The sequence below is a fragment of the Falco peregrinus genome, chromosome 1, assembly GCF_023634155.1.
Source record: "Falco peregrinus isolate bFalPer1 chromosome 1, bFalPer1.pri, whole genome shotgun sequence".
NCBI classification, from domain to species: Eukaryota; Metazoa; Chordata; class Aves; order Falconiformes; family Falconidae; genus Falco; species Falco peregrinus.
Genome location: NC_073721.1, coordinates 32,405,778 through 32,418,552, shown reverse-complemented (window position 1 = coordinate 32,418,552; position 12,775 = coordinate 32,405,778). Strand labels below are relative to the sequence as shown.

Genomic DNA, 12,775 nt, shown 5'->3' with positions numbered 1-12,775 from the left:
GTATTATGACAGAGTGAATAATTGTTATCTCAGCGTTTCCAGGACATTCATAGTTTTGTAGACTTTGGTCAAATTGCTTCTCATTTATGTCTTTTGGAAGTTGAATAGTTTAGGGTTTTGCTGCTTGTATGAAAAATATTTCATAGTTTTCTTTGATTACCCTTATAGCTATACCGTGTTTTCTACTATAGAGCTTTTTTTTTTCCCCAAGATGGAGGATGAGAATAGCAGCCAGTGTTAAAATTGTGGGAACTTTTACAGTGGCCTAATAGCATTATTTGTTATGCTGTTTAATTCTTTCCTAGTAATTCCTATTGCTGTAATGAGGTTTTTTGATAGGATCTGAAAACTGAGCTTCTGTTTTCACAGACCTTTTCACAAAAAACCCTCTAACTCCTTTCCTGAAAGGAATTACTTACTCAGAGCCTGTTGCTCTGTCTATTACACTGAGGTTGCTTTTCCTCATCTGTATGTTTTTCTTTCATACATCATCACTGAATTTCACCTGTCCTTTTACTGCTTGAGTACTGAGTATTGTGAAATCCTTTTACAGATCTTCATAGCTGGCTTTTGTTTTCATCATTCTGCATATCTTACTGCCATCAGCAAACTTTGTCACCTACCTGTCCTTCCTTCTTTCCAAATCGTTAATGAATACATTGAACAGCACAAAGCATCAGGGAAATTCAAAATGAACATTTCTTTCCATTGTGGAAACTGTAAGATTTTTTGTAACATTTGATGCTGATCTTCTAATCATAAATTAATCTATGGAAAGGTTATTTATCCCATGACAACATCAGATCCTTTGGCAAGGGAACCCCTCAAAAATCCTATTAGACTTCATCTGCTCAGTTCTCCTTCCCTACAGGCTCTAAGAATTTGGATAGATTTAAGTTGTGATTTTTATGTGCAAAAGTCATGTTGATTCCTCAGTGATGTCCAGAATATACTTGTTCAGAAACCAGTGTTAGCTGGGAAAGCAATAATATGTTGTATTAGGCACTGTAGAAACAGAGCACGATCTCTTCTTTGAGGACCTTACATTTAAGGAAATCCAACATGCTTTCTACAGTGAAATTGGATATTATAAACATAGTTCCATTCTAATCTCTTATCTTAGATATTTTTAGATATTCAATTTTATGACTTCTAAACCTAGATTCACTTTGTTACTGTTGCTGCTTTTATTTTCCATGCTTTTCCTGTTCAACATGTCTCTGTCTGCTTTTATTTTCTGTATAAGCAACTGCATCAAGTCAATGGGTAATAGACTACTTCAAAGCAGAAATTGGCTTCATTTATTTCAAAGAAAATTCTAAAATGTATTTACTCTGTATTTCATATGCTGCAACAACAAAAACATTAAAATTAATTGTACTTTCCTCCTTTCTCATTCATGCTCCAGGCAACTTAGGCGATAAAACTAAGCTAATGTGGCCGCAATAACGTTAGCATGTAGTGCAGCTCAGTGGAAGTGGGTTTGTGGAATGAAATGGTTGATGTTGAGATGGCATCTGTCTGCAATACGGGCATTCTGGAGGCAGAGGTTCTGACTTCAGAGTAGTGTTAACCTGATACTGTGAATTAATCATCCAGCAGTGGTTGCAGCACATTAGGTGCACACCTGAAATGTATACTCTGGTTGAGTTTCCTTGAAGGGGAATTCAGTTCCTGTGCTCCGAGTTCACTGTGGTATGAGCCTGTAGGTAAGGATTGGCTATAGAGGTTTCCTCACAGAATTTGGGGGATTCATTTCAGAAGCACACTCCTGGTCTGATCTGAGAGGTTCATGTAGATTCCACAGCGTTTCCCTCTTGTTTAGACAGATTTTTCATACAGGTATCAGTTTCTGCTACTTATCCAATAAATGCTGTCTTTTGGGCTTGGAACTGATTATTTACATGCAGATATGTTGTAATTAAATTTGCTTTTCTTACCTTGTAAGAAACATGGTGCTGTCTGTGATGTGGGTAGTGACTGCTAAGTCTGCTAAGTCAATTCTAACTTGTTTTGTTTTATGGCATCTGTCCAAAGTGATTTGCAGTACAGGGTACAGCAGTGGAGCAGACACTGCTGGTGAAAGCACTGAAGGTTGGTCTCACAGGTAACAATCTGGCTAGTGGCTAGAGTCATCTCTCACCTCCCTCCCCTGTCTCCCACTCTCCGTATGCACTCGCATAGATCTGCAGCAGTTCTGCACATCTCCGCTGCGTCTAAGACACTATTGCTATTGACATATATAGCAAAACATACGAAACACTTCATATGTACAGAATGGCTGGTTGTCACAGTGCAACAGCTAAGGCTTCTGGAGACCAGAGATACCTGAAAACACAATAGTAATAGCCCAGGGTGCTAGTTAGCAGATTAAAGCCAAAGTCAGAAGTGCTGGCAAGTCTGTTTAGGCACTTAGCTTTTATTGATTGAATGGGGAATTAGGTGCTTCAGTGCCTCCACAGTTTGTCTCTTAATTCCTTTTCTAAGAAATAGAGATAAGAACACTTTCACACTTCAGAGGAGTGGCCTGACAGAAAATGTGTTAAGGCAGTGATGTGCTTGGATGTGACAGTGATGAGGTCAGATGAGTTCCTTGTGTAGGTAGAAGGAAATATGTGAGACTAGAGTGGATCTTGATTAACAGCTTGCCTTAGAGGCACAATCCAAAGTCAATGACAAGGCTCTTATTAACTTCAGGGAGCTCAGATCAAGCCCATTGATTTGTTCTTATTTCTGCTCTAGTTGCTGTAGCCCAAATTAATGCTGTGCTGTGATATTTTCAAATACCAACATAAGCAAAGTCCACTCAAGAAGGAAGTCATAAAAATAGGAAAATCATAATGCCTGAATCATAGTACTGAATAAATAAATGTTAACCATAGGAACATTGTCCCAGGAATTAGTCTGGTAAGAAAAAGGACCGACTGATGAACACCACAATTAATTTTTTGCTTCAGAAGCTGGATAGGCTACTTAGGGATCATAGATGATCTCTATATTGACACTTTGATATTGTTAATGATTTCTGTGTAGCTTCTATCATGCAATCTTCGGTTTAGAAGTCATGTTGATGGTATGTTTGATGTATTTGAAAGTGTTAAATGGAAATAAGAATGTTTAATTCTAATAATACATATTTTCATCACAAGATTTCAAAAGTAAATCAGAGATGCAAAAGGAGACTGCACCTTTATGCTACAACGGAAACATTACCCTATTTTACATTAGAGATATAGTGTGGTAACATAACAGGTTACCACTTGTAACGTAATTGGTTATAACCCAGGATATTAAAATTCAGGGATTTCGAAGAGCCCCAAACTTCCAAGTCATGGGCCAAATTATTATGCTGCCAGGGCATTTCTACAGATAGTTAAAATCCTCTGGCGGTTACCCAATAATGAAGGACATTTCCTGTGTAGATTATATATGTATTTACACCTTCACATACAAATAGATCTTCAGCATCTGATGTCTATGAAGATTTATGGCACACTATAATTCCTAGGTTGTGAGTTAAGTTATATCCAACTCTGCCTGCCTAAATGAAAGGAAGAGAAGGAATAGAAGTGCGTAATTTTTGCAGTGCCCGAAGCCGAACAAGAATTTGCTCTGAGAAATGCCAGATGTTGATCATTTCATTTCAGGCTTATCTAAGAACACATCAGTGTTTGCAATTTGCAAAGCAACAGCAGCACCAGTACTTTAAAAATAATAAAAAAAAAATAATAAAAAAAAGATAATCATTCAAGGCTTTAATACCTTGCCAGGCAAATATGCTACAGAGCTTTTCATGTTTGTCATTCATGGTGCCTCATTCCCATTCCTTAGGACTATTACTCTGTTGCTTGCTGAAATACTGGAACGATCTCTTTCTGCTGCTCAAACCCATGTATTCTATCATGTGAAGACACATAAGAGGAGTATCTCATTATTCTCTCTGATTCATCAGCAATGCAGGCCAATTAATGCCACAGTTAATGGGGAGAAGTAGCTACTACAACTGCAAGCTGTATATCTTCTGTCGTTCCTGAACTAACAGTCTTGGACAAAGCTAGAAAGCAACTTTACTACATGGCGATTATTTTTGGTACACTACCAAATCTATATTTCACAGTACCATAGAAACTGGAGATGGAAAGAACCCAGCATGTTATCAGATGTGTTCTCCTGCCAAAGCAAGATTGCTTGTTGCAGACAGCCAGGTTATAACATGTCAGGCAATGAAACTGTCATAATCTCTGAAAATTCTGCCAGGGTCTAACAAACCTCACCATTAGAGATAATTTTATGTGTCTTTCTCCACTCTCTCCCTGTCTTTCTTAACACTTAACTTTTTGTCTGCCACTTCAATAGATCATTCATGAAGACCCTAGCAGCCTGCTGTGGCTGTCTGGTAAGTTAGTAAGTTTGCACTCTGGTGTTACAAATTTCAGGTTTGATTTTTCAGATAATCTAAGTATAGCTTTGTTTAGGTCTGTTTGAATTAGTGGTAAGTATGTGTTTATATATGTAGATGAAATATACTATTTGCCTTCCTGAAAGATTGGCTATGCTTAGTTTTGACACTACATTGAAACATTTTGAAATAGGCATATTTAATAAGCCTATCTGACGTTCCTAGCTGCTTGCCTACTTTTCGATCTGACTTCTTTTCACCACTGTATTTTCATCTGTGCTTTCCATATAGATTATGCTGTTGACTGATCCAGAAATTGAGAGCAGCTTATTAATCAGTTCTGATGAAGGGGCCACCTATCAAAAATACCGTCTGAACTTCTACATCCACAGTCTTCTCTTCCACCCCAAGCAGGAAGATTGGATCTTAGCATACAGCCAAGATCAGAAGGTAAGAATCATTGGTAGCATTTTTCTTTGTTTGCTCAGGAAGAACCTAGGGTTTCCCCATCCCTCTACATAACTGCTGCAGAGGTGAATTCTTTGGGGTGATAACCAGGACAATCTTTGGAAATACCAAACTGGTATTTCCAAGCAAGAAACATTTAGTAAGCCTCAATGTAAAGGGCAAAATAAAGAGACATTGTCACCTACTATGTTTTTGGAGCCTAGCCCTCTAGGATTGACCTGGAAGCCTGAATTTATTCATCAGTCCTCCTGGCAATATCATGTGAAAGGCAATGTGCAGAGAAGACAGTTAGGATCGTTGACAATTGGCATAACAACCTCTAATGAGGGGGTTTGTCCACTTATTTAACAATTCTCTTGCTCCAGCCTAGCACCAACTCCAAGAACAGTACAAGACACTCCTCGTTCCTATCTGGTTGGCATATTTTCAAGTAGCCTTTGATTTTCTAAGAGAAAAGTAATGGTGAATCAATTTCCTTTGAATTCTAGTTCCTTCAGTATGGGTAATCCATCAGCTGAATAAATATGCTGTGAAATTTGCCTTGATGTTTTGCTGCCCAAGTTGAGACAACAGAATGGGACTTGATTGTAGGGGACCTCATTGTTAGAACTTTTTGAAAATCAGGTACATCAATATTCACAAGTCAGTCATCTTCCAGTGAAGGACTTTATAGAGCTCAATCTGTTTAGTTTACCAAAAAGCAGATGGAAGAGAAACTATATTGTTCTGCATAAATATCTCCATGGTGGAAGACAAAACATATCAGTAAGCGTTCTGACCTAGCAAAAGAGATTCTAACAAGAATTGATGACTAGTAGTCAGTCAATGGCAGATAAACTCAACTGTGAAGTAACTAGCCATTGCAGCAAACTGCTCTGAGAAATGGCAGATTTCACATCCTGACGTTTTGATGTTTTTGAATAAAACTGGAAAGATACCAAAACAATTTGCTGAGATCCTAATGGGGTAAAAGAGTGAAATACCTTGACACCTAGTATATAAGCCTTTCTACAAAGTAATGTAGTGGTCTGTCTTTGTTTTACACGTGATGAATCTATGAGAATCTGAATCTAACCGATAATAAAACTATTGGCTGAATAGTTTGGATTATACATTAATGTAAATATCAACATAAAAGTTTGAATTCCATGATGTTTTCTGTGTACTTCAATTAATTTTACAAACATTAAACAGCTAATTTTCCTTTAACCTAAACTAGGCTTGTTGTTACTATTACAGTAAGTCTAAGAAAATAAAGGCATAAGGAAGCTAAATAGGTAGGTAAAGTCACAAAAAGATCTTGGAATTTTTGGAAGAGAGGTTCAGTCCTGTGCTTTAAACTCAAAACCAGTATCCTTCTAGGACTGTACCATAATATCCTTCCCAACTATAAGAAATGGATCTTGCCTGGCTAATTCTTCCTGTAAAGGCATTTCCATGAATGTTTTTCACTCACCCCTCTCACAGCATTTTGTAGAGTGTACTGTGGCTATAATTTGTTCAGAGGAAGGTGCAGTTTAAATTATTTCTGGGTGTGCAGTACGTAATTAGACAAAGTCAGAATGTTTCCTTGCCCTTGTGGCTGTTGAATTCTCTGGATTGATATGAAACTCAACAGAATCAGGTCTCAGCTCTCTTTTAGGACCATTGGAACAATAGTTACTGTGATAGTAACAGGAAATATATTACATGAGGGTTAATGAAACTTTTGGTGGTAAATTTGTCAAGTAAAAGTAGGATAGTAGAATATGAATTTCAGCTGTTGTGGTATTCAGCCTGCTCAGGAAATAATTCTGAATTAGAGTCCATACAGCTAATGCTCATCTAATTTATGTCAGGTGTCTACCAGCAAGTATATTGTCAGTATTCCATAGGAAACTCTCACTCTTCTTCTATAGAAAACCAATCCAGATATAAGAATATAAGACCCTTTTGTGCCTTAATCTGAATTGATGGGCTTGATGTTGTAGTTGTGTGTATGGGGTGTTTTGGGTCAGAGGCTGCAGGCTGTACAGTAAAATTTCTTTGTTTTATAGCATTGATTAACAAGTTAGGTAACTTTTGGTAATTCAGTACTATAGCTGTGAGAGAAAAATCGTGTAGCACAATGTCTGTAGATCTCCACCAATTAAATCAAAAATAGAATTTTAAAAGTATTCTGTATTGGTATGAGTCACAGGCTTGGTTTCTACTTGAGAGCCTAAAGGATACGTTTTCTGAATTCAACAAACTTTGGCAAAGAACTGTTGTAGAGGGTAACCAACAGGCAGAGTATTAATCAGCTTGAACTAAATTAAATGTTACTCAAACTAAGGGTCAAGTTCGGCCTGTGGCTAAGTGTAAATGACTCCCATTGGTTTCATGCTTGTATATCCAAAGGCAGAATTTTCTCAGAATAATTAAGAGGTCCTGCCTGTATTTAGATAATTACAATGGGAGCTGCGGTGTAGCTTGGAACAAACAACACTGCTGTTGCGATTTTACGATCTCATGCTAAGGCTGTGTTTAAGGAAAAAGACCCCGTTACTCCTTGGATTCAGGCACTGTGTGCACACTGACGAAAAGTTACCCAAGGAAGCAAGGGAAATGTATCTTCATGGTAAGGAATTTACATTTTGATATCACAGACTTTGATGCCACTGAAGAGGCATTTTCAGTCATGAAGTTAGGATTGTTGCAGTTAGCATTGTCTCAGTCATTTAATTTTGCTGTTGACAGTCAGGTGGGAATCAACTAGAAAACATGTTTACATCCCTCTAGGAAGCCACAGCACTGTTGCCATCCATTTGCATCTTGTCATTGCAGCGAGTGGGACCACGACAATCAGGTGGTGAAAAGAGCAAGAGCTGGAGAGACAGGTATCACATTGGGTCTGGACTGCTTTTGTTCTCTGAAGTTGTCCGTCCAATTCAGGACTGATGAGGGCAAAGCTAACAGTTATTGCATGCCTCTCCTTGCTCAGCTGTAATGAACAGGAAATGGGTCACATAGCATCATCCCCCAATCTCTTCACAGCCCACTGAGTCTATCACTATGATAAGTACCACAGATCTTTTTTTGTTTGGTTGAATAGGGATTTACTCAGTGGTAGGGAAATGTGTGTTAACTGAAGTCATTTTATGTCCCAGTTTCTTGGGTGTTGTGTGTGGGTGAATGTGGTTAATTACTGTGGTTCAGCTGATGAGCAATAACTCATTAAGCTTCAGTGACTGGGTTGCTTTTGTTCACATATCTCTCCCCTGTGTCTCTGCCTTGGGCAGCAGACTTGAATTACCACTGCTGACAGAACAGTCCCGTACTCAGTCATGACTTTTTCTTGCCAGTCTTGACAAAAAAAAGAGCAGCAAACCATCTGCCGCTTGCACTAATTGCTTCGTGATTGCTTTCATTGTTCTGGCTGGAAGTATAATTGTTACATGGCTGATTCTGACCACTTAAGTGCAGAACTACTGCATGCTTCTTCCTTTTCTGTGTAACAGAAGGTACAAATCGGGAGAAAACTTCAGACACAGTAAAGCCTTGCTGGTGAGGCAAAAGCTTGTTGGAGGTCTTGTATGTGTGAGCTCTCGTGGGTTTAATCAGCTTGCTTTTAGGATGAGGAGCCGTATTTTATGGGAGTATTGCTTATGTATTATTATGTAATCTTCAAAAGTGATTTGCTGTGTAATCAGAGGGTGGGATATAAGAGCCTCTACTTCATGTGGAGACATCTTCTGCTATTCAGATGGGTCAGACACACAGAGGAATGGTTAGTAATCAGCCGTGAATAACAGTTCTTTGGAGAGATGAAATACAGGTGAAATTGGGAAACACAAGTCAGATGGGCAAAATGCAGGGTTGTAATTGCCCAGCTCGAGAATAAATGTGCAAAGGCAGTCAAGCAGTAAAAGGCAGCAACAGAGGCTGAGAAAGCAGGTTTAAAATGGAGTTATTGTTGTTGCTTCTCCTTTCTCATTTTAAATGAAGAGCAAGGTGCCCCATACTAGAGGAGCTCTGTCAACATAGTACTAGTAAATGAAGAGGTTTACATTTAACCTTTTTTTTTCCCCCTTACCTTTTTCATTTTGGCCTTTCCCAAATACCTGATTCCATTTGTCTACCTTTATTGACCACATGTCACACTGGAGATCAATGAGTTAGGGACTGATACTTGGTTGTGTAGTTGAAGTGCTGAAGTTTAGCAAATCAGGGTTCTGTTGCTTGTGGGACAATCTATCTACTGTCATGAAACCATATAATCTTCTTCATTTTCCTACAGTAAAGGAGGTCCACTCCTCATGCATTCAAGTAGAAGAGAAAGGTGTTCTTATATCAGGGATGACAGAGTATCCACTTAGAATAGATAAGGATGCATATGGCCACAGGATATTTCTATGAGAGAACAGGCCAGCTCTCAAGAATACCTTCAGCCCCATCTATCTGTGTGTTTGGTCTAGTGCTTGTGTCTAATGGTAAACTATCTGCCATAGAAATTGCCAATATTCACTCTTCAAGATGTGATGGACTGTTTTGGATGCACTTCATAATTCTAAAACCTTTCATTTTACTGCATTAGGACCTAACTTTGAGGGTGGCTCTGCTTGGAAAAGGGTCGGACCAGAGACCTCCAGATACTCCTTTCGATGTAAATTAGTCTGTTTCTGTTTACACCCTCTCAATTTCAGTGGTAACAGTCACTACATACATAGACCAGAGAAGGGGGAATAATATCCAGATTTATTTTATCGGAAATTGCATCATAGGTTGTTTGGGTTTTTTTTTAAACCCTGCTGTCAACATCAAGTGACATAATTTTGGGGTGTTTAGTTTCCCACACTGATGAGAACATTTAGATCACTATTCACCTGGGCTGATGTTTAACTGAGGGAGGCTAATTCTGTCTAAAATTGATGGAGAGGGAAAAAGCTTCTTTAGAGTGGTAAGTTAACCGCTTTGAATCATTCTCTAGAAAAGCCTATCTCCTTTGACAGGCTACAGACACAACCAAGGAGTTAGTCTGCATAAAGCTAACATTATCCTACTTGAATAACTCCCCCTTTCCCTACGGCATTACTCCTGCAACGGTCTACATAATTTGTGTTAATATCTAGGGCACCACTAATCAACCAAGCCAGTTTTCCAGCAGACTTGATTATCCTTGGTGCGTATTGTTGAAGATGAAAAGTAATAAGGAATTTCCACATTAGAAGTTGTCCCAGCCTTTGCAATGTTGCACTTTCCTAACGATCCTAGATAGCCTTTCTGGGTTACCAGCACTTGTTCCGGGAATGGAAAGCACCTTCCACACAAAGGCCTTGTGAATGTTAACCCCTATTTTTAAGACTTTCCATTTGATTATGTTTCCAAGTAAGTGATCAGTCATGCACAGAAACATCCCCATTTGTAGCTAGGGCTGTGCACACCATTTGTGTGAAGACTTTAAGCACAGACACCTGTCAGGCAACCTGATAACACATCTTGCACATACCTCTTGGCAAATACGCCTTGCTATTGCTAGGCAAACTACTAAGCTTTTGGTGTCAACAAGCATACCGAAAATAAATAAGGAAGGGACATCAAAACTATTCATCTGGCTATTTTATTGGGAGTTTTCCTCCTTTCTTCTCATACAGTCAATTCCTCAGCATTGTCTCAGTAAGAAGTATAGTGGTGTCAGATTGTATCTTTTATTTTTTTTTAATTGGCCATAAGCCAGTGTACAAAGTATGTCATAAAATATGGTTTCCTAGAGTACCCATTGGTCTTTTACATACCTCACAAAGCATAATGTGCTGGGGTAACAATTTAAAATGAAGAATGGAATTATAAGTGGGAGGAATCTCTAATATTCTTTCCTCCTCTAACGAATAATAATTATTAAAAAAAAAAATAATTAAACATCAACTAGCAGAGCCCAGCAACAGCCTGGCAGTCCAGAGAAAAAGGTAAAATTCTGGGCCAGGAGTGTGATCAGTGAAACAGAAGGAAAGACTTGAGCAGTAATCACTGTGCTCTTTACCACTGACTCACTCATCTTCAGGCAAATCAATACATCCTTGCTTATCCATCTGTATAAACATCAGCCCTCTGTACCAACAAACATTTTCTTTTGCTGCTTTGGGATCTTTGGATGCATACTTACAGTTACGGGTAGATGTGTTGTTTATCTGCAGGAATTTCTGTGCTCTATATAACTCCAGTTTCTCTGCTTCCATGAAAAAATTACATTTTGCCTTTCCATTGGAGTTGGATAGTTCACTGGATTAGGAATAAAGAAATGTAATCCATATCAATAGGTCTGCCACTGATCTCTGTGGTGTTGAGCAACTCCCTTCACTTTTCCGTAGTTGACTCACTTCTCCCTTCCTCTGTCTGTCATTTGTTTTGACTGTACTCTCCAAAGTGTCTTTTGTGTCTACACTAAATTCACTTGAAGCCATAGGTTTTCATGATAAACATGTAATGATAATGTAAATGCTAATAATAATTTATTTTTAATTTTAAAGGTATGCATCTGTGCATGACAATTCTGACACTTTAAATTCTGGTGTGATAAGCCTTTTCTGTTGTGTGTTATATCAGAATGGGAAAATTTTCTAAACAAAAATACATGTATTTAATGCAGGTATCTAAGCAGTTACGAACCTGCCTAGTAAATTCACAATACAACAGAAAGCAAGTGCAGGATACCCTGTTACCTGTTACAGAGAGAGGATTTTTTTAACAGAGAAGTGAATTAACCTTGAGGATAACATACTAAGAGGAGTGGTAAATTCATCATCCCTTGGACTTGAGATTGGATGTCTTTCCCAATGATACAATCTACTTCCATCATCAGTTGTTGGCCTGAATAATTCTCTCTACTACTTGAGTTAGTGGTAAAGATTGTGCAGCATCTGTTAGGAGGAGAACAGACTGACGATACTAGTGGTTCCTTCTGGCTTTAAAACATATATACCAGGCAGATTTCTTTAAATATCTGCTGGTAAAAACTTGCCACTTTTTCAGTGTATGAGTTGAATGCAATGGAGACGTCATGCTAATACAGTTGCTTGCAAACTGCCACAAAACCAGAACACCAGCTGATGTGGCTTATACGCGAGCATGTGTGAGGAGTTATTGAGGGATAGGTTAAGAAGAAAGCTGAGAGTCATCTCCAGGATGCTTTGGTCTGATGAACACACACAAAAGAAATGGCTGTGTTACAACCATATTGCAGAACAAGTCTACATGAAAGTAGTGTGCAGTTCATTAGCAAAAGCAGCCACAGAGCTGCAGACCTCACTGGTGTTTGAATGGGATGTGAAGCAGGTATCTGAAAGCTTTATCACTCTGATGTGTTTCCATCAGCATTCAATAAACACCAATTATTGGATAACCTTATTGATGGCTTCTGGGTGGCATGATTAATGCATTGCTGCAACTTAAAATGTTCAAAGTCTGTGCAGTGTCCTATGAACTTAATTGCTTCAAGGTTATTTAAACATCTTAATACTGGAACTTACAATTACATTAGAGATCAGGGAATTAAATGAGTATCAGGCCTGTAGCCCGTTTTTGTAGCCTGGGTCATGAGTCTTACACTCTGTTCTAGGAAGCAAGTACCATGCACGAGTTCACATTCTTTGTTTATACAAAACATACTGTTCTATTAAATTCAACGTAGGAAGAGAAAAGCCTGCCCCATTGCTCTTCTAAATGAAGAATAATGTGATTCAGGGAATAGCAGCATACCTCCCAGCCTTTGACTGCTCTGAAGAAGAAATGCCCTGTGCAGTAATTTCTTTAATGTACTTTATTTGATACCCAAGTAAGCTTCTCTGGATGCATGTTGACAACACGTGTGTGTCCAAGTCCCTGCTCTTTCTTTTTCATGGTTTGAGATGTCTGTAGCACCGCTGTGGAAACTTCTTTCCTACTGTGATGATT

At 38.5% G+C, this 12,775-nt stretch overlaps 1 protein-coding gene across 4 annotated transcripts in view; it reads left to right on the top strand.

The window, feature by feature from the left end:
* Positions 1–12,775, top strand: part of SORCS1 (sortilin related VPS10 domain containing receptor 1) — a 304,525-nt gene that overhangs the window by 178,086 nt on the left and 113,664 nt on the right. For all 4 annotated transcript variants that reach the window (XM_055793142.1, XM_055793134.1, XM_055793127.1 and 1 more), the window contains exon 4: positions 4,691–4,849. In XM_055793142.1, coding sequence (XP_055649117.1) covers positions 4,691–4,849 — 159 coding nt within the window. The remainder of the gene's footprint in view (positions 1–4,690; positions 4,850–12,775) is intronic.